General features: G+C 35.5%; 5 protein-coding genes across 7 annotated transcripts; 4 read left to right on the top strand and 1 right to left on the bottom strand.

The window, feature by feature from the left end:
- Positions 1 to 20: 20 nt before the first annotated feature.
- LOC112498295 (protein ABIL3-like) lies at positions 21 to 1740 on the top strand. The gene is made up of 3 exons (XM_025098972.2): positions 21 to 1275; positions 1389 to 1471; positions 1563 to 1740. The coding sequence occupies exons 1-3, from the start codon at positions 1180 to 1182 to the stop codon at positions 1738 to 1740; spliced, it is 357 nt and encodes a 118-aa protein (XP_024954740.2). The 5' UTR covers positions 21 to 1179.
- On the top strand, positions 1739 to 2993 carry LOC102623931 (protein ABIL2). The gene is made up of 6 exons (XM_025098971.2): positions 1739 to 1943; positions 2074 to 2169; positions 2286 to 2328; positions 2407 to 2495; positions 2602 to 2705; positions 2799 to 2993. The coding sequence occupies exons 3-6, from the start codon at positions 2303 to 2305 to the stop codon at positions 2967 to 2969; spliced, it is 390 nt and encodes a 129-aa protein (XP_024954739.2). The 5' UTR covers positions 1739 to 1943; positions 2074 to 2169; positions 2286 to 2302; the 3' UTR covers positions 2970 to 2993.
- A 233-nt stretch (positions 2994 to 3226) lies between these two features.
- On the bottom strand, positions 3227 to 7000 carry LOC112498294 (uncharacterized). 2 transcript variants are annotated; one of them, XM_052437283.1, is made up of 12 exons: positions 6757 to 7000; positions 6432 to 6645; positions 6266 to 6331; positions 5942 to 6016; positions 5597 to 5694; positions 5139 to 5376; positions 4878 to 4952; positions 4513 to 4610; positions 4040 to 4274; positions 3818 to 3934; positions 3490 to 3717; positions 3227 to 3375 (listed from the first exon to the last, which is right to left on the bottom strand). In XM_052437283.1, exons 1-12 carry the CDS (start codon positions 6862 to 6864, stop codon positions 3275 to 3277), a joined length of 1653 nt encoding a protein of 550 aa, XP_052293243.1. In that variant the 5' UTR covers positions 6865 to 7000; the 3' UTR covers positions 3227 to 3274. The 2 variants fall into 2 exon arrangements, with proteins under 2 accessions (XP_052293243.1, XP_024954738.2); XM_025098970.2 differs by having other exon boundaries at positions 5163 to 5376.
- Positions 7001 to 7137: 137 nt separating this feature from the next.
- LOC102623438 (cyclin-dependent kinase E-1) lies at positions 7138 to 10291 on the top strand. 2 transcript variants are annotated; one of them, XM_006476281.4, is made up of 3 exons: positions 7170 to 7292; positions 7648 to 7790; positions 8391 to 10291. In XM_006476281.4, exon 3 carries the CDS (start codon positions 8498 to 8500, stop codon positions 9929 to 9931), a length of 1434 nt encoding a protein of 477 aa, XP_006476344.2. In that variant the 5' UTR covers positions 7170 to 7292; positions 7648 to 7790; positions 8391 to 8497; the 3' UTR covers positions 9932 to 10291. The 2 variants fall into 2 exon arrangements, with proteins under 2 accessions (XP_006476343.2, XP_006476344.2); XM_006476280.3 differs by lacking the exon at positions 7648 to 7790 and having other exon boundaries at positions 7138 to 7292.
- A 10691-nt stretch (positions 10292 to 20982) lies between these two features.
- LOC102623162 (protein NLP7) lies at positions 20983 to 25505 on the top strand. Its single transcript, XM_006476279.3, has 5 exons — positions 20983 to 21487; positions 22085 to 22656; positions 22895 to 22942; positions 23070 to 24018; positions 24123 to 25505. The coding sequence occupies exons 1-5, from the start codon at positions 21211 to 21213 to the stop codon at positions 25271 to 25273; spliced, it is 2997 nt and encodes a 998-aa protein (XP_006476342.2). The 5' UTR covers positions 20983 to 21210; the 3' UTR covers positions 25274 to 25505.
- The last annotated feature ends 614 nt before the right edge of the window (positions 25506 to 26119 follow it).

Below are 26119 nucleotides of genomic sequence, written 5' to 3'. Positions count from 1 at the left end.
AAGGCACGGTTAGACTATTGCAACCACTATTAATTATCCAATGGCGAACGTTGAAAAGTGACTATCAGCTAATTTTATTAGCACAAGTCAAGAGGCTCAGAGCATTTCAACCGTCCGATAATGAACCCTCAACAACCAAAAACACTCGGGACTTCTCTAACATTATTCTTCCTGTTAAGCTTCAATCGAACTCGAACTGGAATGTCACGCGGGGCACGCCATGTTTTGATCTTGCTTGTTTATGTAGCTTAAGCCACTTTCAATGTGAGACTTGTACAGTCAAATCCATTATAATGGCACGAATCCCGAATGCCTAATAGGACCATTGGAATAGCTTAGCTGGTAGCTACTGCCAATCGCTAAAGTCGTTGTAATAACTAATTAGTGAGGTAGGGCTGTAGGCTGAACATTCAAGGAAGTACAGCGCGCGCTTGAAATGAAGAATGGGCTATTTACTCGCTCATGATTGTTACAGACGAGAATTATAAACGATGTGAAGTGGGTTGTGAGGTTGTGCCATTAGCCGCATTCAACTCATTCATGGGTTTTTTGCATGCTTTTGTACCAACTCCATCTTTCCGAATTAATATCTCCCAGCAAAAATGGTTTGATTGCTTAACTCAGGCGTATTCACCAATCACCATCACTGATGCAATCAATACTTGTCTCGGGGCCCCACGGCCATATTTGAAAATGTAATCAAACCACCACATGGCCGACATGTGGCCGAATTTTATGAATCTAACACCGTCCCGTTTACAAAGCAATCGTTCTCAATTTCTCGCATTAGCCTATAGAAGAAATAGGAGCAACAACCCCAACTGCTGGTACTTTTGCTTTGACGAGGGAAGTTGAACTTTTTACTACAATAATCAAACTTTCTAATTTCCTCTGCTTTCTTCTTGTCCCCTTGATGACCTTTGTCACCTTCCAATAATTACGAACTTTAGCCAGCCAGCTTGCATGATTTCTACATCCTGAAATAACTACCCATTCTTTCAGTCAAAAGTTATTATTCTCAAAAAAAAATCGCTGGGTAACTTAAGAGACTATTGAGCTTATAAAGTTTCTCTTTCAACTTTGTTTTAGTTGTGTTTGTTTATGGTATTTTGGTATTAAATTTAAAGTTCTTTCTGTAGTGAATTTGTATCAGCTCTCATCACTCATCAGTATCTTAGAATGGCTTCAACTTCCTCATTTTGTGATCTTCAAAAAGCTTCCAATCACGATGAACTCTTTATGCAGCAAAGCTTGATATTTTCAGACACGCTAAAGGTCTCTTCACATTTCTCTTTGCAATCATGATCATCTTTGTGTTATTCTCATTAGGGATTTGTATTTCATTTTCCTGACACGGGATGTTTTGTTTTTTATCTTTTTCATTTTAGGATTTGAAGAACTTAAGGAAACAATTGTGCTCTGCAGCAGATTTTTTTGAAGTATCCTACATGAAACAGAATCAGAAACAAATGTGAGTCACGCAGTCAAAATATCCCATGTTCATGCTGCAACGTGGATGTTCATTTTGTAAATGAAAATTTATTTTTGTTAGAAATGTGCAGAGTGGTGGAGACTTTAAAAGATTACGCCATCAAGGCCTTGATCAATACAGTGGACCACTTGGGTTCTGTAGCGTTTAAAGTCAACAACCTTTTAGATGAAAAGATTGGTGAAGTTTCTGAAACAGAGCTTCAATTCACTTGCCTGGAACAGGTACCCCCACCTTCTCTTTTCTGCTAATTGTAAAAGTGCTTTCTCTTCACAGAAGAGAAATACCAAAACAAAAAAATTAGTTGCTTACAATGTCGGTAACAATTTTTTTTTTTTTTGCCTGGCAACTTCGAGAGTAAAATCATATCAAGACTTCATCAACCAAGCGGGCCTTTGTCAACAATCATCAATAATATTAACTCCCAAGCACCATAAGCGTTACATCTTTCCAGGAAAATTCCCTACTTAACTTTTTATTTATTAATTCACTATTTGTTTGTTTGCTCTTTTGCCTTCATTGAACCTTTGAATTTAAAAGCACAACAAAGGAAAATGTGTTGAACTGTTGACATGATTATGCAGATGAAGAGACTACAGATGATTTTGGGCAGCCCACATCAAGGTATCACAGTAGCAGCCTGAGTGCTGAAGAGGAGTGTTGCAGTCAGTTTAGAAGTGGTAATTTTTGTCTTCAATCTTGATTATGCAAAATTAATGTTTCATGCGTGATCATGTCCAATGTTGAACTACTTAAAAAAAATCTTTTGATTTGTTGGTATGATTGTTTTACGTAGTTGCACAAGCAACAACTATGGAGAGCCCTTCATTATATGTCAGGTAATCTTTATCACAGGAGAGTTTCATTTTTCGTTGAATCTTGTGTCCATAGTCTCACCAAGATTGTACTCTCTGCAGAGAAATGCTTTCCACATTACAATCTCCACAACAATTTTCAAGGCAAGGGAACTTGTCTTTCATAAGAAATTCAAACAACCGAAAACCAGGTCTGTGTTAATGAATTTTGTTTAGCAATAGTACTTTTATTATGTTTAAATTGTTGTTGCTGGAGACTATGTACTAAACTAGTGATTATGTATCTTTTGAAATCAGAGAATGAGAGACGAGCAGCCTCTCCACTCCATTTTTCTCTTACGCGTTTAGGATCTCTTCTTAAGAGATCTCCCTCTCCTAGCAATTCTAGCGCCAATCGCCGGGTAGGTATTCAAAAAGGTTCTTGGGGTTTTTATTATTTTAATGTACGATGCGCTATATACTTGTTCACTCGAGTGGTTTGCTTCAAATTGCAGTATCCCTCCGAGCCCCGAAGATCAGTTTCTTTGTCAACGAATGCTGAAAAAGACAGGAGCAAAGAATTTGAGCAATATTCGAGCAAAAGCAAACGACTATTTAAGGCCTTGCTGAGCATGCGCAATCCGAGAAAGGATTCTGCGTTGTACAAATTTTTAGACGAGAACTGAAAATAAGGAAAAACTGGAGACATGTTTGGACCTTTCAGATAAGAGCCTAAGAAATGAATGGGTCTTCGTCTCCTTAACGCTAAAGGTTTATGGGCCAAAGCCCAATTTATAAACAAAGCGGGGGTCAAAGCAATACTACCGGTCTACCAGATCAGCTCCTTCAACGGCCAATTAGAATTTAGACTAAGGCAACAATACAAGAATTACAAACGAATGAATTATATGCTTGCACATGTTTGTCAGTCAAAGATTTATTGCGTCGACCAGATGAGCGAACATAACATACATTATGTGGTATCCCATGCTCAAAATCCCAGGTCGAAGCTTGGTAATTTATCCACTTTGCTTGCACACTTAGCTTCCTCAGAACTAATGCCTCTATTATCACCAGGCCCAATAGCCATAGCTGCACAATCCAACCGACGTCAGATTTTCTATAATTAATTAATACATTAAAGTTGTCTAATTTGGAATACTAAACCGCGAATAATGCAAAAGAACAAGTACTTCCTAAACTTACATTTATAGGACATAAGATCAGGACAATTTTCAATGTCCTCAACTTCATTTGGTCCACCAATGCCCTTTTTACATGATTCTTGATTACCGTCAGGAACATCTACAACAACGTCTGAACCTTTAAGGCCCTTACTGGATGATAGTTGCCCCATCATGCTGTTATCAGTAGACCCTGCATCATTGCTCCTCACATCCATAGGTCTTTGGAGAATGGACAATATCTGAATGGCTGCACATATGATTCTTGAAGTTACAAATCACCAAAACTACAATGACTCAAACTCGAATAAAGTTGATGCACTGGATGGACCAGGCAAGAATGAGCATACAATCACGTAAAGGCTTGTTTGCGGGGACATCCTTGCTCAGTTTGCTCCCATCTACAGCAGAGATGCTACAAGATGAATCGGCAATTTCCCTTGAGGAAGCCTCGCTTTGAGGTTTTCCTGCACATTGAAGACAATTATCATGAAGGTTGATCATGAGAAAGATCATGCCTAACTACAAAAAGGAACACAAAATTTTATGCATAAAAGCTAGTGTTAGTTTACCTGATTTGTCGGCTTTAAGAAAATTCTGATTTCTGCGCATCATCCCAGCATTTTGAAACACGTTGTGGTTGTTTTCTTGAATATGCATATCCACTTGGACTTGAAGGTTTGCTTGAGGTTCTCCGATGTCAACTAAATGAGCATCAAATGCTATTGATTCACCATATCTTATTATTTCTTCCTTTCTTAGGAACCTACTATTTAAGAGTTTCCTGCCTTCATCATACAGCTTGACCTAAATAGATACCCAAAAAAGAAATTGTTAGCATTAGCCACACCTCTAAAATGACTGAAAAGGCAGAAATCTGTATTAAACATAAAGGCATCTTCATTTATCACAAAACAAAGATTGGGAAGTGGGGAGCTACTTTTGGAGTGGCCACCAAGCACACAAGTTCAATTAGATTCTTGGATCATAAAACCAAGATCACTGGCCTTCTGAAAAAATAAATTATAATCATTATAATATCAACCTGTCTCTGTAGGGATCCAGAAATAACTAGTTTTAGGAAACCATCATGATACTTCTTGGCTTTTTGAGTTACATGTGTAGTGTACATGACCTGCCATTCTACATTGAAAGAGGAAATGGAAAAGAGAGAAGGATATTAGACCAAAAAGAACAAATGCAATAAACCCCAAAGGACATCTTGATACTGTACGAGCTTCAAGTCATCCATTTGCTTCTGCTAATAATGAAATTTTAGTCATTTGAAACATATAGCATGAAGTGTCAATTTGGAATTAAAGAAAAGTGTCAATAAATGTATATGACTGGGCAGAATAACAGTTCAGACATTTCACTATTTTCGATTCAGCAGCGGATTCACAAAATTACCAGTTATAATAGACTCCATTGTGACAGGATTATTCTGGCATGCTCCACAGGCGGGCACTTCCCCCCTCTTGAACACTGAAAAATTTCAACAGTTTCTTAGGCTATAGGGCATCATCTGGAACCATGAATTTGTAAGACTAAGGGAAAGTTGAAAATCAAACAGTATTTAAGCATCTGACTGAAATGGGAGAAACAATAATAGATCAACAATCACCATAAGACAATGGTTTCAAAAGTCAGAATATTCATGGTAACCCTCACCATCAGAGTTATTGATTTTAATACATTTTTGCTGTCTCTGCATTTCTTCTGACTTCTCAGCAATGTTGCAACTGCTTCTTTGAACCTTCAAGTTGGCTAAGGGTTCATGGATGTCTTCACACTCACCAATTTCAACTAAATGACCATCAAATGATACAGATTCACCAGATCTTATTACTTCATCTCTCCTAAGAAATCTGCTGTCCAAGAGTTTCCTTGTTTCATCAAACAGCATAATCTGAACAGACAACCTATAATTAAGTTATGATGGGCCTGACTCAACTTCATACCACAGAACAAAAGCTCCACTACAGTATGATAGATTGACTTAATAGAGAGTAATAGGACAAAAATAATTGACTAACAATTTGAAGTATAGTGGACAATTTATTGAGATAAAAAGGGCAAGATGATTGGCCTTGAGTTGGGGAAAGACTTGAGAAGTTTAGGAGTACAACCTGCCTTCCCAGGGTTCCACAAGCTGCAAGGCGTAAAAAACCATCATGGTATTTCTTGGCCTTTTGAGTTACTTGAGAAGTGTAAAGGACCTTCCATTCTGCACTAGTGAAATGACATGTTAACCAAACTGTAGAAAACGAAGGTAACTGGACATAAGTGGAAGTTGTAAAACACCCGTGAGAGATAATATAACATGTGAGATGCAATAATTCAGCACTGACTCATTAAAGCAATTCTCTATATCATCAGATCCACGGAAAATAAACAACGAGCATATAATTTAACAAGTTGGAAAAAATGTCCTACATTTATTAAGAGGCACAAGCAGTAAGGCAATAACTGACCTGTTGTTTCAGATTTTGTAGTCTCCGGACTACTCCTTGGTGTTCCATACTTATGCAGTTCCCTCTTCTTGAAATCTGAAATACAAACAACATTTATAAGACTACTATACTGAATGCTCAATAACCAGCATTAGGCGTAGAGGTCTCTGCATGTCACATATGAGGTTACCTTTTATGAATGACTTGTCAACATATTAATTATAATCCAACCTAAATTAATTATTATCACTCATCAATTCAATATGCAGAAATACATCAATCTGTATTCACAAACAAATGCTGCCTTGCATCAATCAAATTAGGCATATATATATTTAAACTAACCTCTAATAAATTTTTGTGATGGACTTAGCTGTGCTTTTTTCTTCTTTACATCAATCTTTCTGTCTCCTAAAATTGGAAAAGGAACGATGTAAGGCAACAAAACGGAAACATGATTAAGTATTCAAGATATTAAATAAATTCAGAGGACGGATTTTGAAAATGATACCAGAAGATATAGAATTATTTCTCAAGTTTTGCTCACTAATCTTCTTATCTCTGATTCGAAAGTTCAAATCGGTTATAGGCTTACAATCCCTTTCAGGATCCCCAACATCGACAAGATAAGCATTAAACGTCAGCGATTGACCACAGCTAACAACTTCATCTTTCTTCAAGATTCTGCATTCCAATAGCTTCTCACATTCATCATACAGATTCATCTGCATTAATATTAACAAATTAAAAATCAATTAGCTAGGAATGAGCTTATAACGTAACAATATAATTAAAGAATGACCAGAATTCTTAGTTACAGTGATTAAAAGAAGTACCTTGTTGGTAGACATGTGAAGCTCTAAGAAACCGTCTTGATAAACTTTCCTCTTTTGCTTAACGTGCTTCGTGTACGTAACGCTCCATTTCGTTTTTTCATCCTCCATTGCTCTTCAAATCTCACGAGATTTCAATAATTTCAAAGTCTGGCGATTCCGGAACTTAAAAACAATTCCCTTTTTTTTTTTTTTTTTTTGAATAGAAACTCAAAAACAATTCTAATTTCTAAACAATACCCCCGGGAGGGCGGGAAACCAAATAGGTGAGCTAGCTCATGAAACGACGTCGATTAATTACCTGAAGGCTAGCATCCGGACTTTTTTGTAATTTTGCAAGCATTAAATGGAAAATGCTTACGTGGAACGTTTTGGTTGGAGAACAGATTGAGTTGTGCTAAAACAAAAAGGAAGATGGAAAAACCCAGTCAGGCCGCCCCAAAGGCAATGTTCTCCGATATTGTTCCACATAAAAAATCGTATAGCTTCGATAAGTTTTTTTTATAAACGCCATTGCTCTGACGTCACGTGTTCTTTAGGTAATTCTCCGTAATTCCTTTTATTGACGAAATTTTATGCTTTCTATGTTTATTTGCGTTTTAATTGTTTGAATTTCAGCTCGATTGCCGTTTTGATTTTATAAGTTTGCTTTATAATGAGTTAGTGAACTCCAGAATTATTTGGATCTGAATTCTGAAGCTTTTTTTCTGAATTATGAATTTTTTTTACTGATTTCCACATGTGCTGCTCATTTAGGATCCAACTAGATTTTTTTTTTTTTAAAAAAAAGTTGTTGTAAAGTATAATCAATAATGGTGATATTATATTTTTATTCTCTTTCAGTTATGGATAATGGTAACTTTTTTCTTTTTGGTATGTTTTACAAAATTTTAGTTGTTATGTGATCATCCTAAGGGCTTCAAGCAAAGCTATTGAGCTACTTCGATGTTGTAACTGCTAGCGTTAAGCAAATATGCCTTTTGAGCTATCCTTTTGTGAGTTAATGTTTTACGGAAACAAGAGGCTACCTGTGATTGGTAAATTTTTACCTTCTTGACGCTAGTTATGCGTTCAATTTTCAGCTAAGATTGTAACTTTATACTCAAACTGGTTTTCCATCAGAAGAAAAAAACTGATACTATAGTCATAAATGCATCATATATCTTTCTAGAATTTTTGTAATTAATGGTATTCTGGGGAGTTTTTCTTTTTGGACGGAAGAGAGGAATAATTCTTTTGTATTTTGTTATGTATCTAAGAAAGATGCTGTAATTTGTGTTTGTTGATCATAAATGGCACGAGGAAATAATAGCGTATCCTTATCATAAATAAGGGTATAAAAGTTTGTTGCCCCGACACTAGGGTAGAGGCATAACAGTCTACCTGATAGGGGCATTTCTTACTTCATACACGCACATACGATCTCTAAATTTTATTCTGCCAGCTGGCCCATCTATAACAATCCTCCGATCTGAGCTCAAAGTAATCTTTGTAGATTGAAGCATTATTTCATATGTATGATAAATGTAAAACATTACTACTGGGTGACATGCGTTTTGGTAATCATTACATCTATAACTTTTTCTTCTTGATATCTTCGTCAGTTTACTTTGTACTTATTCCTTTTCAAACTTCAGGACGCTTAAAACTACTATTGGCGGCAGCAAACGGTGCTATTTTTTTTCTTGTCAACCCTAGAAAACTACATTAGTAGGTGCAGACTGTCTGCCTTATCCCAGAAACCATGGGAGATGGCAACACCAGTACCGGCAGAGGTGGCACAGGTACCTCTAACCACGGTGAGAAGCCAGAATGGCTGCAACAGTATAATCTAATTGGCAAGATTGGTGAAGGCACATATGGTCTTGTATTTCTGGCTAGAATCAAGGCTGCTGCAAATCGTGGAAAGGCAATTGCCATAAAAAAATTTAAGCAATCCAAAGATGGTGATGGTGTCTCCCCTACTGCTATCCGCGAAATCATGTTGCTTCGGGAGATTACACATGAGAATGTTGTGAAGCTTGTTAATGTGCACATTAATCATGCAGACATGTCACTGTACCTGGCTTTTGATTATGCTGAATATGACCTCTATGAAATCATTAGACATCACAGAGACAAGGTTAACCACACCATGAATCCATACACTGTGAAATCAATTCTATGGCAGCTGCTTAATGGACTGAATTATCTCCATAGTAATTGGATCATACATCGTGATCTCAAGCCATCCAATATCTTGGTTATGGGTGAGGGAGAAGAACAAGGAGTTGTTAAAATTGCAGACTTCGGACTTGCTAGAATTTATCAAGCACCCCTGAAGTTCTTGTCTGAAAATGGGGTTGTGGTAACTATTTGGTATCGTGCACCAGAGTTGCTTCTTGGGGCAAAGCACTATACGAGTGCTGTTGACATGTGGGCTGTTGGATGCATTTTTGCTGAGCTTTTGACTTTGAAGCCACTATTTCAAGGGGCAGAAGCCAAATCCACACAGAATCCATTCCAGCTTGACCAGCTTGACAAGATATTCAAAATATTAGGGCATCCAACACCGGAGAAGTGGCCAACTCTTGCAAATCTTCCTCATTGGCAATCAGATTCACTGCATATTCAAGGACGCAAGTACGAAACTAATGGGCTTCATAGTGTAGTTCCCCTTTCTCCGAAAAGTCCTGCATATGACCTCTTATCTAAGATGCTCGAATATGATCCTCGAAAGCGTATAACAGCTGCTCAGGCTTTGGAGCATGAATATTTCCGGATTGAACCGTTACCAGGGCGCAATGCACTTGTACCTTCCCAGCCTGGGGATAAAGTGGTGAATTATCCAACTCGTCCGGTAGACTCAAATACAGATTTTGAAGGGACAACTACCCTTCAGCCTCCACAACCAGCATCTGGACCTGTTCCTGGGAATATGGCAGGTGCTCATGCGGTGTCAAATAGAAATGTCCCTCGGCCAATGCCTGGTGTTGGCATGCAAAGGATGCAAGCTCAGGGCATGATGACATATAATTTTCCTGGTCAGGCAGGAGCAGCAGGTGGAATGAATCCTGCAAACATGCCAATGCAGCGGGGTATGCCCGGCCAGGCACATCAACAGCAACAATTGAGAAGGAAAGATCCAGGAATGGGGCTGCCTGGATACCCTCCACAGCAGAAGTCAAGACGGTTATGAGCATTTGATTTTAAACCCAATCTGATAACTTTTACTGAGCAGATTTTCTTATTGAGGATGAGTAAAAAGCCCAGAAAGATGAGGGTGGTGCCAACGTATGAGGGATGACGCATTTGAAGTTATCTCAAGACTCGGTATTCCATTGGTGCCTGCAGAGGAGCTTAATTGCTGGCTCACTAAGTGGAGGCAATGGCCTACCAAGTGCCCTGATAGAGATAGGGCATAGGAGAATGAACCGTAGCTTCTGAGGGATTTTGCTATTCTTCCTGTTCTCCCCGTGAGCTTTCAATTCATGCATCTATCTTTTTATATTATGTAATTGAACATATATTCGAGAATAATAAAAACAAATTATGTTGATTTTGGACTTCTAATTTTCTCGTTATTTCCTATCTTGATTTATAAACTCTGATTTCATATGCATTGAATTGAAAGGCGCTTAACATCTTATTTCTTATGGTACTTACGAATAAGTAATAATCCAGACATACAAATGGCTGTGCGATAAAAATCTTGCCAAATTAGTTGCAGTTCAAATGACACTAATTCCTTATTTTTGTAGTTATAGCGGGGTTGCAAGGTTATTATACATTTATATTTACTACTTATTTCAAAAATAATCTTTTTAAATTTAATATTTTGATATAAAAATAAATAAATAAACCTCTTTTTTCTTCATTGATTCATTTTGTTGCTTAAAAAAGTAATTTTTCCTTTTGAAAGAAAAGTGATATGAGTAGGAGAACATCCAAATTAATAAAAACAAATAAATTAACGTCTGGGAAACCAAAACGACATCGTAGCCGCGTATATATATTAGCCCGTTATCTTTCATGTAGATCTGCAGAAACCGAAGCACACAAAATCAAAACTGCACTGGAAAAGTAGCAACCAGTTCATCAGTTCAAATCAATAATAACCAGGCTATATATTATATATATATGTGTTAATGGAAAATCCATCTGACGAGCTCAGTTCATCATTTATTTGTTATTAGTTCTGTTGTTTATTTTAGAAGTTGTAATTGATAATAACTAGCTGCTTTTTTTTTTTAAGCAGTCGGCGCTATTTAATTTCCATTCTATTTTTTTTTATGTGAAGCTGCAGTTTCCTACCATCCTCGAGCTGAAAAACCGGGTCCGTAATCGTTATTTTACTTTCTCTGTGCGCTTTTGTCTTGATTTGTTTATTTTTTTATTTCCGTTCGATCAGTAAGCTCTGTATTCTCATTTTCATTCGTTTCTGAGTTCATATTTTCAGTTGTGCACATGCTTATCGGAAGATCTTTAGATTTAATTGATCTTCGATCAGAGTCCTCTATATTGTTGATTAGCTCATAAGTAAAATTTGATTTCTGATTTTGGTCGGCCGAATAATTGTAAATCTCGAGCATTAATTCTTATTTCGGACGTTATTTTGCATTAACTTCTGACTAAAACTATACACCCAACAGAAGAATAAAATTGGTTGCTCTTTCGATAGAATGGTCGAATTCATGTATTATTATGAATGTCTCCTTTTGGCAGGTTCCGAGGGTTCTTTTGGAAGGCAGCTAGAATAGGCAAGTTTCTTATCATTTTTTGCTTCCATGATTGCCATACTTTTCTTGTCAGTAATTTTGGCCTAAACATGTATGAATGTTAGAGACATTAATAAAGATGTTTCCACAGTGCTACTTGAAATATTAAGCCCTTGGATTCAAATCGAGAGAACGTAGTATGCAGAAAATAAAAGTTCAGAAGATTTCCCCACGCCCCTCTCAGAATCCTGCCTTTGTATGGCCAGCTTTGGTTAATGGCCTGCCTAGGAAATAATCTGACATTAGTTGTTGACCTTAATTGCTTCTTTGAAACAGGTGAGAGGTTGAGCCCTTGGGTCGCTGCTGGATGCTTCACAATTTAAAAGTCAACAACGAAACGACATTACTTAGTCCAAAAGCAAATTAAATAAAGTTTGACACGGATACAACCTATAAAAAGATAGAACCATGGTGCCCTAAAAATGGAGAGCAGGAGAGTCAGGCTCCCCAGAGAGCAGAATCATGCTCCCCCAAAAATAGAGAGCAGGAACCATGATTTCGAAGAGTTGAGGATGGCAAAAGTTGTGGATTCTAACCCATGGGGACCCTTGACTCATTTTTAATTATAGACCGCACAAAAAAAAAAACCAAATTCAAATAGAGGAGCTATCGTTGAATCAAGTCCAACAAAATAAAAGTCAACAATTAAAGGACATTACTAAGTCCAGAAGCAAATTAAATAAAGTTTGACATAGATACAATCTATAACAATATAAAAATATTTTGTAATTAAAATCCTATAAGATAGAGGAGAGTTAGAAAGAATTTAAGTTAGAAAATTACTTTATCTATAGAAGACTATAAAAGCAGAGGTCTCCCATAGTATGAGACATCAAAAAAAAAAAAGTAGTAAAGAGAGGGAGAGTTGAATTGTAATCGCAATCTTAATTAAGGATTTATTTTCTCTACCCATGACGTAGGTCAAAAGCCGAACCACGTTAATTCTCTGTTTTTTTATTATATCGCCCTCATCTAAATTAATTCTCTAGTTGACCAGAAATATGCGTCAACAAGTCTTATAGTTGATGTAATTGCCACAAGCATCACAGTTTGCTATTGATTCCATTCATGTACATGATATTTTGAGCATACAATTAGTTGGTAAAAGCACATAAGGTCTTGCTAGTAAGATAACAACATACCTCATTTTGCTAGAGGGAGTTTTAGATAACTGCTGTCATTGCAACTCTGACACAAGATGGATTTGACAAACTTTTTTTCCAGCTATCGGCCAACTGGTTGCTTATTGGTATCTTGAAGCACGGTGTAAAGAAAGCCATTTTTAAGTTTTTTTTTTCCATTTGTCTTTAAATAAAATCCTGCAAAGAATGCACAGTTTGTTATAACAAATCAAATAGCCACTTCCAGCATGAGAAAAGTAAAAATAGTGTGCATGCGATCAATTACCAAACTGCAGTATTTTCCCTATTGTTTGTATTAGCTTTAATTTGTACTGAAGACAGAAGGAATCGTTGCAACGAGATTTATGCCCTGTGTGATATTGTAGTTGGATAGTCGTAACTTTTGAACTGCAGCAGTCAAGTATTTGGTAAACAATTCCTATTTTAGTTTGAAAGCTAAATTGATTTTATCTCACACTTTACGATAAAAAATCTATAATTATTTACTACTTTGTCAAAATTATTATTTAGAAATGATATTTACCATACACTATCAACTTTTATTTTAATCCTACATTTTTTTTTTTTTAACTCTGGGCCATAACTATACTAAGTGACATCACTTAGCAAGTTAGCAGTATGAACAGGTGATAAATCATTAGTGATGTTACTTAACAATTGAACTAAAGGCCCTTCACACCATGTTGCTGCGGGACGAAAAGTTTGAATTGTATCACTCTTATGAACCTTGGGCCATTGTAGCTAGTCAAGAGGTATGAAGATTTTGAATTCTTGTATTTATTTTATGAGTGATGCTATTAGCACACTTCTAATATGAAACACTTTCTTTGGATTTACAATTTTATCTTTGTGTAAAATTACATGAAAACCTCACACAATTTCATCTTGTCTTGTGCAAACTTTCTACACATTACGAAATCTTGGCACCCACATGTAGAATATCCTTTTTTAATTTTTTTCAATCCAATTCAAAATAGTGGAAGAGCAAAGAACTTGCTATTGCATATGGGTTCACGAATTCCATTTTTATTTATTTTTTGTATTCATGATTTGTTGTTACGATTGTGAAGATCAATTACCCATCATTGTCTTGCTTCATCAACTACAGTTCTCATAGTTTTTTAAATTCATTAGTTTATTGTTGGTGCATCATCTGTGCCATTGTTGATAACTGCAACAACTTGGTTTTTTCTTTTATTCATTTTATTTTGGAATCCATCAACTTTCTTCATTATTTTTATTTGATCTGCAAGTGAAATTGTCTTGGTATGATAAGAGCCTATATTTTTCTTTCTCTTCTCTATTATTAGCTTTCTCACTCTAGAATCCCATCTCAATTTTTTTTTTTGGGTGGGTGGCTGCGAATTCAAGAAAATAATTATAAAAATGAGCTTTTTTTTCCTCAGTTAATCATCATCTTCTCTGACTTCTAAAGTTACAAAGGTTATGGAATAAGGTAGGTGTCATTAGAAAAATTTATATTTATTTTTAATATTTTATTGGGTATAAAAATAAAAAGTGTTGAGAGTACTTTTGAGTAGGGATGGCAAAAATCCCCACGGGACGGGTAACCTCGGGGATTTTTCCCATTCGGGGAGGGTACGGGGATAATTTTATACCCAATTTTTTTTTTCGGGGAGGGGACGGGAAAAATTTTTTACCCAACTTTTTATTCGGGGAGGGGACGGGGATGAGGTGGAATCCCCATCCCCTACCCATTTCCCCATTTTAATTTTTAATTTTAATTTTATTTTTAAAATTACTAATAAATAAATAACAAAATTATAAATATTGTTAAAAATAATAAATATCAAAATAGTTGTATGTTGGGAAAGTGGTCACCATTTGCCCAGAATTAGTTGAAGAGTATTAATTGAAGTTTTCACCAACTGTTTATTGCTTTGATTATACTGGTAGTAGTTCTTCTACTAGATCTACAGGGGATTCTTATAAGAAAGCAACCAAATGGATGACAGGTTTTGATGATTATGTAAACAATGGAGATTGTGCAGTTGTTGCAAATGAATTAGATTTATATTTGGATGAGAAAGTTATACCTCGGATGGAAGATTTTAATATTTTGAGTTGGTGGAAGACAAATGCTAATAGGTATCCTACATTAGCTCGAATTGCTAGAGATATTTTGGCAATTCCAATTACAACAGTTGCTTCTGAATAAGCTTTTAACACTAGTGGTAGAGTTGTGAGCCCATACCATAACAAACTTCATCCAAGCACATTGGAGGCCTTAATGTGCTGTCAAAGTTGGTTACGAGCTTACAATAGTGGTATGAGTTTATTTTAATATGATTAATTTAAAATCGAAAATAAAAAAATGTATTAGACTATTAGTTATTCGGGGACCGGAGACCCTCGGGGATCCCCTGTTATTATTCGGGAAGAGAATGATGATTCTCTCAAGTAATTCTAACAGGGACGGGGAGGAGACGGGGACATATGCAAAATATCGGGGATGGATATGGGAAGATTGGTCCCCTCCCCTCCCCTCCCCATTGCCACCCCTACTTTTGAGGGGTGGTTGTAGTTCCACTCTTATTTTATCTTTTTATACTTCCAAGAGATGTCGGACTCCTATTTGGGCCAAAACTATGTTCTTCTCCTGGCCCAAGCTTACCGCAAGGTTCTATTGAAGCCATGAATACAGTAAAACGTTGGTCTTATTTATCCTTTTCTCCTCAATAAGGTCAGAGAATTCTTTTAAACCCTATTGCTTTCTGTAGGATTAAATCTATGCATTGACCATATGATTCTTTTGATCAAGAAAGAAAAAAAAATACAATTAATTATTCATTGTTTTGCTCTTAATTTGCAGAGTTTGTCTTTTAGATACTTTACCGGGGGTTTTCTTATTATTTTGATTGGAGTCAAAATGATTAATGGTTCAGTGGCTCATCAAACTCAGGCTAAGGCCAGCTCCAGCTGCATTAGTTTTGTTTTGTCACGCTATAACAAGCTTTAATTTGACCCCAAACTCTTGGAAATTTTGACTTTCTTTTTCTCTTGTTTCCTATTATGGGTAGAATATGATATTGCAACATGTTGACATTAATGAATCCCATCTACATCCTGTACATGTACGGTGATGGTCAATGGAGTGATCGATGGCCAACGTGATCTTTTCTTTAGCTGTTGCCTCGCCGCAGTGCATTTAACATGCTTATGTCATCGGCATACTATATAATTTTCCATGTCGCTTTCTCTTACCAAAGAAAAATAATTTTATGCTCAGCAAATTGGTTGACTTCATAAACTATTTGGCTGAAGGTTTCTATTTATATTAGCAGCTCCCCTATTTATAATGTTGTTTTGACGTGGTCAAGCACTGATAAAAGTTATCTGCGCACTAGCTAAAGCTGTGTCACTGAATCTTTGTTTTTTTTTTTAAAGTGCCGACCTCCTCTTAATGTTTACTGCTAACTTATATATTTTGGATCCAATGATTCTCCATTTTCTTTCTTTATTCTATATTTTAGTCATTCTGTGCACAAATTCTTTAATGTAATCTAGAAAATCTATATTTTATGGTCTGGTCCTCTCATCCATCCATCGTATTAGATGATTGTAAAAAAAGTTTAATATGATTCATATTTGTATATGCGTTGAATTGTTTTGTAATTCGAAAAATCTACCATCTTCTAGTATAATGAACAAAGAAAACATTATCAGCCATGATCTTGTTGGTTCTCACTTCTCTGCAGATCCCCAAAGAACCAGAATTAGGTACATATTCTATGCCAAAGTTACCTTTTATGATGCTACTGGTACAGAATTCGTGCAACCTGGGGATTAGCAATTTTCAACTTGAAGAAAAGGCGGAAGGAATATATTTTGCCCACCATCACCAGAATTCGTACCACCAGCAAACAGATTCCTTATCTCATCATAGTTCTCCAAAAATCAGAAATGTTAAGGTCATTTTGAATTTTGACGACATATAAGTTTTTCTAATATGCTGCCATTTAAAACCAGTGTGTTATTTACAGGATAAATTTTAATGCCAGTTGTGCGAATTTTAAATGGATGCATCTTCAGCCTCAACAAAAGAGACTACGAACAAATCGGAGACAAGTGGGACGAGTGTGGTGGGGCAATTGTGCCCACTTGAGCAGTTGCAATTTTGTTGTCATTTAGCATATTTGAAAGCAAGAAAAGCACAAAAACGACACGTTACTTCCTGTCTCTTTCCTTTGAACTTGTATTCATACCAAGGGAAGTAATATCTAGGGATGCCATAGTTTGCGTAAATGCTCCTGCCTTAGAAAATGACTCCCAAGTTGAAACCAACTGAGCTAAAACACATTCATGCGCAGACAAATGCTATGTTACAATTAATCTAACATACACACTCAACAACAACCACATAAATTGTGTGGGTCCATCATTTGTGTGGTCGTTGTTGAGTGTGTATATTACATTAATTGTAACATAGGGGCTCCCACATGCGCATACACATTATAAATGTTGTTCTGTTTGGCTTTGGTTGTCTCTGCTGACCACTCATGTCATGACTATATCTGGGTGCCGCACTCGGGCGCAAAGTGGTGCTTGGTTCTCAAATTTCCACGTAGCTATACTCATCGAACGTTCTATGAAGTCAATCTTAACAAGATTCTATTACATCTAAAATTGGACACAAATTTGTGGTTGAAAAACCACAAAATTTTTTATTTGAAATACTGATATATTACAATCAAAATGTAATCGGGACTCTTTTTTTTATTAATTTTAATATATCACAGTCTGAATAACTACCATCACTTAGTATTGAAAGAAAATATATTCTACCCCCAAGGTAGGGAGCCAAATAAACTCCTATCAGAAGGAGAGTTTATTGCTGGGACTCGAACTCATGCACTCAAGGTTATTAGGCGCATGAGTTGCCAATGGGCTTCGACCCCATTGGTGGAAATACCACAATATTTGATACACTGTCATTCGCCCTTCATAATTTATCTTGGAATTGTCACAGTTCGGTACGGTTTAATTATTTATGAAATCGAATTGAACTGAATTAATTTATCAAAAATTTTAAATCAAACCGAATTGAAATTTGAATTCAGTTCTGCTTCAATTTTTTCTTAAAATTTAAAAATGAAATCAAAACTACGAGTTCAGTTCACTTATCAGTTTGATTCTTCGAGTATTTTGCTCACCCCTAAGTTCATCATACTGCACACTCAAGTTTTTTGTATCAGTATCTATAATTTTTTAAAATGGTGCAGATAGTAGAAACCAAGCTTGCAGCGACACAATGAAAAGATAGATTCTAGGCTTCACAGCACGTTAATGAAAATCTGCGAAAGCCAATTTCATAACGCCATGGCGGCATCAACACAACACATGCTTAGCCGCTGAGACCCTCCACCTCTAGGCTGAATTGATAAGATTAGTTTGTCAATATCGCTAATGGTCCCACTGACATCCGCTAAGTCCATCTCATTGATACTCTCAATTGAAAACTCTTTGGCATTGTCTGTCTTTAAACTACATATTCTAGTATTCTACACACAATACCTATTATTTTCGACATCAACTTCTAGATATTTACACTTATTTTAACCTTTTAATTCACTGTTTTGGGCACCCTGTTTCGACTTTCCACCACTTCTTAAATTAAAAGGGTAGTAGAAGTCAAATTCCTTTGCTTGAAATTATAACCTAGCGAGGGACATTTTCGTCAATCAACTAAATTAAGAGCTTAAATAAGAATGTTTAAACAATGATTAAGCACTAAAAGACAATAAGAGTGGCTCTAGGACTTTAAGCTAATCATCATGTTAAAGCAAACAGGTTCTTAATTATTTTAATTAAGAAATTGCTTTTGCCACTTATGGGCATGCTTTTTCTTGCAATTTGTTACAACCAATGATGTAACCCCCTTTGTGGAGTCAGACAAATTTTTAATGGAAATAATGTTTATCCCATTAAATTATGTTTAGTTTTAACATTGGCCATTCGTGTTAGTCGCATTTGTAATTTTTATTTTGCATTTAAAATGTTTTATTAGTTGTTATGGCCTTGTGTTCCATCTGATTACGACACTTTCCTTAAAAAGGAATGATGACGTAACGGTTGCCGTTAATGAACATCTAAAGAAATATTTTACAATACTCAATGAAAAAAAAAAGATAAATTTTGAATTACTATTTTATGAAGTGGTAATTTTAAAATTATTAAAATTTTTGAATTATTAATGCTTGCGGTTAACGAACATCTAAAGTTAAACTTTACAATACAGAAGGAAAAAAAAGAAGATAAATTTTGAATTATTACTTTATAATGTGATTATTTTTAAATTATTATAAATTTTGAATTATCTCTATTTTAATTCAAAAGACAAAAGACCGACGGGTAGATTGATGAATTTTTTTTAACAACGGTGAGGATAAATTAAAATTTATAAAAAATTAAGAATATTTTGAAGATTATTATTTTATGGGTGATTAATATGAAATTAACCCTCCAAAAAAATGTTTAATGATAAAATCTGTTTGGAAATTTGATTATATTACCATTAAATCCTTGCCTTGGGTGAGATTCATTCCAAATATAAATGCATCATATAAGCGAATTAAAATGTAAATGATGTAAAGCGATAGCTCAGGAGAAAATGTCGTGATAGAAAGCTGCATTTCTAATTTCTTAAAGAAAGACAGAAAGAGTAACATGAAAGAAAAATACGAGTAAAATCATAAAACAAAAGAGCGACTCAACTTAGTTTCTTCATAATCAAAGTATAAGATGATTGCTCAGTGCTTGCCCTAGTACAATACTACAACTATTGACAGGATAAAAGGACATTTAAAAGTCCCAAAAGTTCACCTTATTGTATAAATTGATCCCTAATATTTTAAGAATAAATACATATATTTCTGAAGTTTTAAAAATTAACTTAACTAGTCATTTTGGTAATCCCAATATATAGTACTGTTATAAAATATAACTTAAGGTTGTGTTTGACATATAGTATTGCATTACATTAGTTGTATTATATTAGGGTGAGTTAAGTTATAATGTAATATTATGTTTGATGCAATATATATTGTATTATATGTAATATATTTTATATTACTATTAATTTAAATTAATATGATTTTAAATTTATTAATATTTAAGTACTTATTATTAGTTATATTAAATAATTAATAATAATTTATTTTATATATTAATTATTATAATATAATATAATTGAATATTGTAGTATTAAATTAAAAATTTATTCATATATATTAACTATGATAGTGTAAAAAGTAAAAGAAAATAAAAATTAATATTATTACATTATATATCATTAAATTATAAACTTTTTTTTTTACTCATTACAAATAAAAGGTAAAAAAAGAGGAAAATCTAGTTTAGCAAACTACCGAACACATTATATAACCCGACTTGTTGTCGGGTTTATATAATGCAGTAATCAATGTATTATGGTGCAATCATAACGCAATGCAATCTCATATCATGTACGATGCCAAACACACCTCAAAATAAAAAAGTTAAGAGATGAAGAGTAATTTTATAAAATCAAAAGGGAACAAATTGTAATATGACAATAAAATTAAAATTAACAGATAGATCTTCTATTTTACCAAATATCTTACTTTTCACATTAGCAGATGCATCAACGCGATTAAAAAGATAATTGAAACAAATAAAGGAATAATACTTTGATATAATATTGTACCCATAATTTCAACGTTACAATGCAATTTGAATAGTATGACACTTATATTATAGTTAGTTTAGTTATAAAGGTGAGAGACAAATCTTATTCTACACTATTGTTTCTGAGAAATAAATATCAATCTTTACCCATATTCTGGAGAAAAATTAAATTATAGAATTATTTTAGTCGTTTTATGGAATATAGGGATCTATTTGATGCAAAGTGACCAAGGACATCCTTCCTCAAGAAATTATAAAAACTTACAGTAGCTTGGGTGTTATTATCATCCATAAATATTGACATAAGCCATGATGGCAGCGGCATGTACAAAAAGTTCAGATACCGTTCACCGGCTCATGTTCGCCGCACACATCTGCAAGGAAATCTGCAATTTCGATCGGATTAATTTAAAAATCAAATTAAATATCCAAAGTAGAGAATTAAAGAAAAAAAAAGAATTTATCTAAAAAATTAATAAATTACATAATATTATAATAATTAAAAAATGTATCTAATAATTTAAAATATTTAATAATATAACATTATGTAATTTAACCGCACCCTGCCTATAATAATTAAAAAAAAAAGAGCAGCGAGTACGTCGATAGTAAGGAGCAGCAGCGGATAACTTTCTGAAAATTTTTTAATCTTGAATTGCAACTAGTGTCAACTGTTGGATTAGGATACCATCCATGAAAAAAGGGGAATATAAAAAATTGATGGAATCACTTCACACTTTGCAAAATTTACCCTGCTACCCACTCCCACTCTCTCTCTCTCTCTCTCTCTTTCTCCTCCATTTGCTGCCTCACAAATCATTTCCCTTTTTGTTTTGTTTATAAAGTCGCAGCCACAACCAAAGCCTGGGATAATGCCTGAACCGGACGAAGAGAACCAGACCCGATACATGCCTCCTGCTCCTCCGAGAACAAAGGAGGTGACGTTCATGGCTTCCTCGATCATGGACGTGGATGTTGTTGACCTTGATCTCGACAATCCTTGGCCGTCCGATCAGATGGGATTTGTGTCAAACCCCATGTCGCCGTTTCTTATTTCTGAACAGCCTTGCTCTCCTCTCTGGGCCTTCTCTGACGCTGACAACGATGATAAACTTTCTGGCCACGTTAATTACCCGCTCTTTCTCAAATGTTTGTCTCCTTTCCTTTCATTCACTTTTTTTTTTCCTTTTCCTTAAAACGATTATTTTCGTCTGTTTGGATTTGCTTTATCTCAAATATTTACACTTGTACCCGTACTTGGTTTTTTTCCTGTCTGAGTAGAAAAACTTGTACCTTTCAAATTTTTGCTTTTATGTTTGGTACTTTTAGTTTAGTTTGGTTCATGTGTTTTAAACTTTGTCCTTTTCTTTTCTTTTCTTTTTTTCTTTTTTTGGGTTGGGGGGTGGGGGGGGGGGGGGGTTGAATTTGCTCCATCCCATTTCAATTCTTGGAACCTCTATATATATATATTTTTTATTTTTTTACTTTTTTGTTGGCTAAAATAAATGGCTTCCATATTTCCCCCCTTCATACTATTAATTTATTTATCCTGAATTGGGTTTCTTCCTTTAAACTGTAGGAAAGCTTTTTTTTTCTCTTGTACTTTGACTGCGGTGTGTGTCATTTGAAGGTCAACAGTATATTAACTGAATCGTGAATGATAACAGATTAACATATAGTTTGATACAGCACTTGAAGTTCTGGATTCTTCTAGTTTGATTTGAGTTAAAATGCTAATCAATACAGGTAATCCGAATTCAGAAACTGAGAACCCAAAAGATAATGATGAAAACAGAAGGTTTCCTTCTCCACTTTCAGCACTGATGCCCTTGGAGAATCCAGATGGCTATTGTATGATTAAGGAGAGGATAACTCAGGCACTGCGGTACTTCAAAGATTCGACAGAGCAACATGTTTTAGCTCAAGTCTGGGTGCCTGTCAAAGTTGGGGGTCGATATGTACTAACAACTTCAGGGCAACCCTTTGTTCTTGATCCACATAGTAACGGACTACATCAGTATAGGATGGTCTCTCTCATGTATATGTTTTCTGTGGATGGCGAGAGTGACGGAGAGCTTGGGCTTCCTGGGCGTGTTTTCTGGCAAAAGTTGCCAGAGTGGACTCCAAACGTGCAGTACTACTCCAGCAAAGAGTACTCACGGCTTGATCATGCTCTTCATCATAATGTCCGGGGAACCATGGCTTTGCCGGTCTTTGAACCTTCTGGGCAGTCTTGTGTTGCTGTTATTGAGCTCATAATGACATCTCAAAAGATTAATTATGCACCTGAGGTTGATAAAGTCTGCAAAGCTCTTGAGGTTGGGTTTTTCTCCCCTTGCTTCCCATATAAAGTCCGACTTGATTTCTTATTTGATGAGCTCTGCATGATGTTATTTATTTATTTATTTTCTTTGGTGCCTTCTTTTTGGAAAATTTTTTGCTTTGCTCATAATGCGTATTCACATTTCAATCAATCATGTTACATGGTTCTTTGCAGAATATGTAGAAATTTACTCTTCAAGACTCTTCAGTCACATTATTTCAGTTTTTCTGCAGGCAGTAAATCTTAAAAGTTCAGAAATTTTGGATTATCCTAGCACACAGGTTAGTTAAGACCATAATGCATGTTGAATGTGGTGCTTGGTTGAACAATTAGAAGATAAATCTGTTGTTCTTCTTTTTCTGCCTCTGTTCTCACAGATGTATCTACTTGGCAATGCTTTTAAACCAGATTTGCAATGAGGGTCGCCAAAATGCACTGGCTGAAATTTTGGAGATTTTATCAGTTGTGTGTGAAACACACAAGTTACCTTTGGCTCAGACCTGGGTTCCTTGCAGGCATCGCAGTGTTCTGGCTTATGGTGGTGGTCTGAAGAAGAGCTGTAGTAGCATTGATGGTAGTTGCATGGGACAAGTCTGCATGTCCACAACTGATGTCGCTTTCTATGTAGTAGATGGTCACATGTGGGGTTTCCGGGAAGCTTGTGTTGAGCATCACTTACAGAAAGATCAGGGAGTTGCTGGGAGGGCATTTTTCTCCCTCAGCTCTTGCTTCTGCAAAGATATCACTCAGTTCTGCAAAACTGAGTACCCCTTAGTACACTATGCTCGCATGTTCGGATTAACAAGTTGTTTTGCTATCTGCTTGCGGAGTACTTATACTGGGGATGATGATTACATTCTAGAATTTTTTTTGCCCCCTGCCATAACTGACAGTTATGAACAACAGACTTTGTTAGGTTCCATATTGGCAACCATGAAGCAACATTTCCAGAGTCTTAAGGTTGCCTCTGGGATTGATCTTGAAGATGATGAAGGAACTATTGAAATCATTGAGGGTGAGGCTACTGCAGACAAGAAACTTAATCTGAGAATGGAATCTATCCGAATACCCCAATCTGTGAGATCACCACCCCAGCCTCATGCATTACCCAATGGAGGAGAGTTGGGGCAACTGGACATACCTGAGCAGCAGTTAATGGAGAATTTTGATTATATGAATAGTAGAGGAAATGCCGTAAATGTTGGTGGGAACGACAACCCTGTTTCTTTGCTAGAGAACAAAAATACGAGAAAGCCATCAGAGAGAAAACGTGGAAAGACAGAGAAATCAATTAGTCTAGAAGTTCTCCAACAGTATTTTGCCGGGAGTCTTAAAGATGCTGCAAAGAGCCTTGGTGGTATGCTTATTACATTTCATAGATTTGCTTTCATTTTTGACTTGTGTGTTCCTTATGCAATGTTGGTTTTATTTTTTATTCTGAGTAAGATTCTTGCTTTACAGTTTGTCCTACAACAATGAAGCGTATCTGCAGGCAGCATGGGATTTCTAGGTGGCCATCTCGCAAGATCAACAAGGTTAACCGCTCGCTTACCAAGTTAAAGCGTGTAATTGAATCTGTCCAAGGTACCAATGGCACATTTGGGTTAACTTCTCTCACTACAAGTCCTCTCCCAGTAGCTGTTAATTCCATTTCTTGGCCTTCTGGTTTGAATGGTTCCAACCAACAGAATTCACCAAACTCGAAACCTGAACTTCTTGGTGAAAAAATTCTATCTCCCATTTATAAGACACCTGGGAGTGATGGACACACAGAGCTGGAAGATCGGTTATCGGGAGGAAGGATGTCAACTCATGAGGAACACATTCATGAGCAAAATGCACTTTCACCAGAGATAGGTAAAGGCAAAAACAGCCCCAAAACAGGGAGTGGATCAAGGGAAGAGAGTGCTGGGTCCCCTACTTCTCATGGTTCATGCCAAGGTAACCCTGCAAATGAAAGTGCACCCGCAAAGGATGTACTTGTTTCTTCTATCCACGAACCGCGCTTTAAAGTAGGGGGCTCCCTTGAATTGGTGTTTCAGCCTGTGGGAGAAATGAATCTAAGTGCTGCATTCTCAATACCTGATGCTCTTGTGACGACAGAACCTCAAGAACCATTTGGAGGATTGTTAGTCGAGGATGCAGGAAGTTCAAAAGATTTGAGAAACCTGTGTCCAGCAGTGGCAGATGCAATTGTAGATGAGCGATTACCCGAAAATAGTTGTGCAAACCTGCCATGTGCTGAGCTTTCTCCTAAGCAACATCTGGCTACTCTTTCTCAAACAATGCCACGTGTGTATTCTAGGCAGGAAATGAAGAGTGTGACAATAAAGGCTACTTACAGAGAAGATATAATAAGGTTTCGGATATCCTTAAGTTGTGGTATTCTTGAGTTGAAAGAGGAAGTGGCCAAGAGGCTAAAACTGGAGTTGGGTACTTTTGATATTAAGTATCTGGATGATGATCAAGAGTGGGTTTTGATCGCGTGTGATGCTGACCTGCAAGAGTGTCTGGATATTTCAAGATCATCTGGGAGCAATATGATCAGATTGTCAATTCATGACATAATGGCCAATCTCGGAAGCTCCTGTGAAAGCACTGGAGAATTGTGATTAGATTGTAAATATGTTAGTCTTAGAAATTCATTTTTGTAGTCCTAGTCCTAGTCATAGAGCACTTGGAGGGTGAAATTGTAGATTTTGGTTCTAAGAGGCTGTTTCCAGCAGTAACAAAATTTCCGGTCAAGCCATAAACAATTTCATTAGTCTTAATTGTTAATATGTATGTTTAGTTTTCAACAAGTCGCCGTGTAAGTCTGAACTGCATTTAACATTTTCATTGGCTCTCTGGTTTTAGACTTTCAGTCTTGAGTTGATACATGTATGTATATATGTATGTATGTGTATATATTCCCGAGCAAGTGGAAGTGTTAAGAGTTACTGCCTTTTATGTTTAGTTTTCTACAAGTCATTGTGCCTTTTTTTTGTTTTTTTTTTTAATTTAATGATTTAGTTGATTTAATTATAATAAGTCATTAAATCTGTCTGTTTTTTCAACGTAATAAAATTTTTTAGCAATTAGATTATTAAATTATTAAACTATTTTTTTAACTTTTTCCTTAATCTAAAAAGTTTGAATTATATCATTAAAAGATATTTTTCAAAATATTTTTTATTTAATTAATTAATTTTCATCCTTACTTAAATAAAATTTAATAATTTATATTATTACCCATATCTATATCACTTGTGATAATATATAATGGTATATCATTACTATTTTATCTTTTTATTTTCTTGAAATTAGCATTGTTTATTTTCATTAATTTTTTATGGATATTTTTCCTATAAAAACATCATAAACTGTAATAAAATTAGTTAACATATATAATATAGAATATTAAAGAGTTGTATTCAATTGAATATAATTTATGTTATGGTAATATATTATCTTCTTAA

The sequence above is a fragment of the Citrus sinensis genome, chromosome 3 (assembly GCF_022201045.2).
Source record: "Citrus sinensis cultivar Valencia sweet orange chromosome 3, DVS_A1.0, whole genome shotgun sequence".
In the NCBI taxonomy this organism is placed as follows: Eukaryota; Viridiplantae; Streptophyta; class Magnoliopsida; order Sapindales; family Rutaceae; genus Citrus; species Citrus sinensis.
The sequence above is the reverse complement of the archived record's forward strand: the minus strand, read 5'-3'. Positions and strand labels throughout refer to the sequence as shown.

Excerpts from the sequence above, each read along its gene's own strand:
- LOC112498295 (XM_025098972.2), top strand. The coding sequence starts at position 1,180 with ATGGCTTCAACTTCCTCATTTTGTGATCTTCAAAAAGCTTCCAATCAC. Across the intron at positions 1,276-1,388 it reads TATTTTCAGACACGCTAAAG|GATTTGAAGAACTTAAGGAA; the intron begins GTCTCTTCACAT and ends TTTTCATTTTAG. Across the intron at positions 1,472-1,562 it reads AAACAGAATCAGAAACAAAT|AGTGGTGGAGACTTTAAAAG; the intron begins GTGAGTCACGCA and ends AGAAATGTGCAG.
- LOC112498294 (XM_052437283.1), bottom strand. The coding sequence starts at position 6,864 with ATGGAGGATGAAAAAACGAAATGGAGCGTTACGTACACGAAGCACGTT. Across the intron at positions 6,646-6,756 it reads TTCACATGTCTACCAACAAG|ATGAATCTGTATGATGAATG; the intron begins GTACTTCTTTTA and ends ATATTAATGCAG. Across the intron at positions 3,935-4,039 it reads TCTTAAAGCCGACAAATCAG|GAAAACCTCAAAGCGAGGCT; the intron begins GTAAACTAACAC and ends TTCAATGTGCAG.
- LOC102623931 (XM_025098971.2), top strand. The coding sequence starts at position 2,303 with ATGGAGAGCCCTTCATTATATGTCAG. Across the intron at positions 2,496-2,601 it reads TTCAAACAACCGAAAACCAG|AGAATGAGAGACGAGCAGCC; the intron begins GTCTGTGTTAAT and ends TTTTGAAATCAG. Across the intron at positions 2,706-2,798 it reads ATTCTAGCGCCAATCGCCGG|TATCCCTCCGAGCCCCGAAG; the intron begins GTAGGTATTCAA and ends TTCAAATTGCAG.
- LOC102623162 (XM_006476279.3), top strand. The coding sequence starts at position 21,211 with ATGCCTGAACCGGACGAAGAGAACCAGACCCGATACATGCCTCCTGCT. Across the intron at positions 22,657-22,894 it reads AAGTCTGCAAAGCTCTTGAG|GCAGTAAATCTTAAAAGTTC; the intron begins GTTGGGTTTTTC and ends GTTTTTCTGCAG. Across the intron at positions 24,019-24,122 it reads TGCTGCAAAGAGCCTTGGTG|TTTGTCCTACAACAATGAAG; the intron begins GTATGCTTATTA and ends CTTGCTTTACAG.
- LOC102623438 (XM_006476280.3), top strand. The coding sequence starts at position 8,498 with ATGGGAGATGGCAACACCAGTACCGGCAGAGGTGGCACAGGTACCTCT.